This window comes from Oryza sativa, chromosome 11, assembly GCF_034140825.1.
Source record: "Oryza sativa Japonica Group chromosome 11, ASM3414082v1".
Taxonomy (NCBI): domain Eukaryota; kingdom Viridiplantae; phylum Streptophyta; class Magnoliopsida; order Poales; family Poaceae; genus Oryza; species Oryza sativa.
In genome coordinates, this window is record NC_089045.1 from 23,091,395 (window position 1) to 23,094,363 (window position 2,969).

General features: G+C 42.4%; 1 protein-coding gene across 2 annotated transcripts; it reads left to right on the plus strand.

Annotated features, from left to right (window-relative positions):
• The first annotated feature begins 245 nt into the window (after positions 1 to 245).
• On the plus strand, positions 246 to 2,641 carry LOC9266337 (receptor-like protein EIX2). 2 transcript variants are annotated; one of them, XM_015760406.3, is made up of 2 exons: positions 246 to 515; positions 590 to 2,641. In XM_015760406.3, exons 1-2 carry the CDS (start codon positions 353 to 355, stop codon positions 2,317 to 2,319), a joined length of 1,893 nt encoding a protein of 630 aa, XP_015615892.1. In that variant the 5' UTR covers positions 246 to 352; the 3' UTR covers positions 2,320 to 2,641. The 2 variants fall into 2 exon arrangements, with proteins under 2 accessions (XP_015615892.1, XP_015615891.1); XM_015760405.3 differs by having other exon boundaries at positions 252 to 2,641.
• The last annotated feature ends 328 nt before the right edge of the window (positions 2,642 to 2,969 follow it).

Genomic DNA, 2,969 nt, shown 5'->3' on the forward strand with positions numbered 1-2,969 from the left:
CTTATAATGGTAGGTTGTACGTACGTGCGTTTGTGGGCACATGTGTTCCTACTGTGTTTCTAAAAGGGAAAAAAAATATTGGTCTTACTAAAACTGAATATGACATATCTTAATACAATAAATTTGAATAGCAATTGGTATATGTCATATCTGGTTTTAGATTTATTTTTTGTGACATAGGGAGTACTTTTTTTTTTGCGGGGGACATAGGGAGTACTTAACAAGAGCTGCATGGCTGCATATCCGCTTGCTTCCACAGTTCCACTTGCATCTTGGAGCCATTCACACGCTCCCACCATGCATCCCAAGTCATCACTGCTGTTCTTCCTCATGATCGGAGCATTGCTCACCAATGCCATGGCAAACCATGCACCGGCTCCAGCCGCCGTCAACTGCGTGCCACGAGAGAGGGAAGCCCTGCTGGCCTTCAAGCGAGGCATCACTGGCGACCCCGCAGGGCGCCTCGCCTCGTGGAAGGAAGACGACCATGACTGCTGCCGGTGGAGGGGCGTTAGGTGCAGCGACAACCTCATCGGTCATGTCCTCGAGCTCCACCTCCAGAGTAACCTCACCGGTGTTGTTTATGTAGATTATAGCCCTTTGGAGTTCAACGCGGTAGCTTTGGTCGGCCGGATAACGTCTTCTTTGCTTTCTCTGGAGCATCTAGAGCACCTTGACCTCAGCAACAACAACCTCACGGGGCCGGATGGCCGTTTCCCGGTGTTTGTGGCCTCCCTTCGCAACCTACAATATCTTGATCTCTCTGGTTTGGGATTCACTGGTATGGTGCCATATCAGCTTGGTAACCTTTCAAAGCTGGAATTTCTTGACCTTTCGGGAACAGGTATGCAATCAGCAGATATATCATGGCTAACACGTCTACAATGGTTGAAGTACCTTTACTTGTCATCAGTAAATCTTAGCGCGATATCTGATTGGGCTCATGTAGTAAACAAGATCCCATCACTAACGGTGCTTTCTCTCTCTGGTTGCTCACTTACACGTGTAGACCACTCGCTCAAACACGTAAACCTCACTAGACTTGAGAAGCTCCATCTCTCTGGCAACGATTTTAGCCACCCTTTGTCATCTTGCTGGTTTTGGATCTTGAAAACCCTCATCTACCTCGACCTTGAATCAACCGGTTTATATGGTCGATTTCCAAATGCAATAACCAACATGACGTCCCTCCAGGTCTTGGATTTTTCAAGAAACAATAATGCGGGTATTTTGGAACCAATTCTGCTAAGGAACCTTTGCAACTTAGAAAGTCTGAACCTTCAATTGGGCCTCTTGTCTGGTAACATGACAGAGCTGCTAGAGAGTTTGAGTCATTGCTCACCAAACAAATTGCGGAAATTATATTTGTCCAACAACAATATTACGGGAACTCTACCAGCTCAGAGTATGGGCCAATTTACCAGCTTAGCCAATATTGGTTTCTCTTTCAACCAGCTCACAGGGCACGTGCCTCCTGAGATTGGTAAACTAGCTAGTTTGACTCACCTTGACCTAAGTGAAAATAAATTAACAGGAACCATCACAGATGAACACTTCGGTGGTCTAGTGAGCTTAACATACATTGATTTATCTTACAACAAACTCAAGATTGTTATAGACCCTGAATGGTTACCACCATTTAGGCTTGAAACTGCGTATTTTGCATCTTGTCAAATGGGTCCTCTGTTTCCTGCCTGGCTCCGGTGGTCATCCGACATTGATATGATTGATATTTCAAGCGCTAATATAATAGACGAGTTTCCAGATTGGGTCTCTACAGCATTTTCAAAGGCCATATATTTGGACATGTCTAATAACAAAATCAGCGGTAACCTGCCAAAAAATATGAAAATCATGTCTCTGGAAGAACTCTATCTAAATTCAAACAGAATAATCGGTGAAGTACCAACGTTGCCGACAAACCTCACCTATTTGGACATCTCAAATAACATACTATCAGGGCTTGTCGCATCAAACTTCGGAGCGCCAAGACTAGATACTATGAATCTATCCTCAAACAGCATCCAAGGCCAGATTCCAAGTTCGATTTGCAGGTTGAAATATTTGAGCACCTTGGATTTATCCAACAATCTTTTGAACGGGAAACTTCCTCGATGCATTGGGATGAGAAATCTTCAGAAGCTTCTACTAAGTAATAATAACTTATCTGGCACATTCCCATCTTTACTGCAAGGCTGCACACTGCTACGTTATATAGACCTATCATGGAATAGGTTTTATGGAAGATTACCGAGTTGGATTGGAGACTTCCAAGAATTAGTTTCTCTACAACTGAGGAACAATACTTTTTCTTGGTAATGTTCTTTCACTGAACATAGCAAGAATTACTCTATGTATATGTTAGGTGCCTCAAGGAAAGTAGTCGTATTCAGAGGTACAGCAGCGTTGATGAGAATGCCGTGCCATGTTCAATGATGAGGATCAAACTGCTTATCTGGTTTGGGCCTCCTGAAAATACTTGCATCAAAGCAACTATATAATAAAGTTAGAGGTCTGTCAGTAACCTTCTGCAATGGAGCTCAAGCTTGGTATAATATTTGCTATTGTCTTCCTTATTCGTTGATGTCCGTTGTTAGTTTCTATTGTAAGTTAGCTGTTAATACATGTACACCTTTTGTCTGGTGGTGGTGTGAAAGGAGAAAGAACAAGATGTTGAGCCACTGAAGAGATTTGCTCTGGTCAAGCGAAAAGTATCTCACGGTACCTCAATGCACTTTGAGACCAAAGATAGTATCGTCTCTCCTACCTCTGCAGTTCGGCTGCCAGCGCAGTTGGAATAATTTCTCGTTTACTAGAGTTATTCTTCCTCTTCTAAGGAAATATTAGAAACTAAATTATATATCTAACCTTTTCTAGTTAGCACATGGCCCATACTTTTAAGTACCTTTCCGTAGGTATCTTTTATTATAGTTTTTTAAAAAAAAATAAAACATTTTTATTGAATTTGA

Bases quoted from the DNA above. Each gene is read 5' to 3' on its own strand.
- LOC9266337 (XM_015760405.3), top strand. From the start codon at position 298: ATGCATCCCAAGTCATCACTGCTGTTCTTCCTCATGATCGGAGCATTG.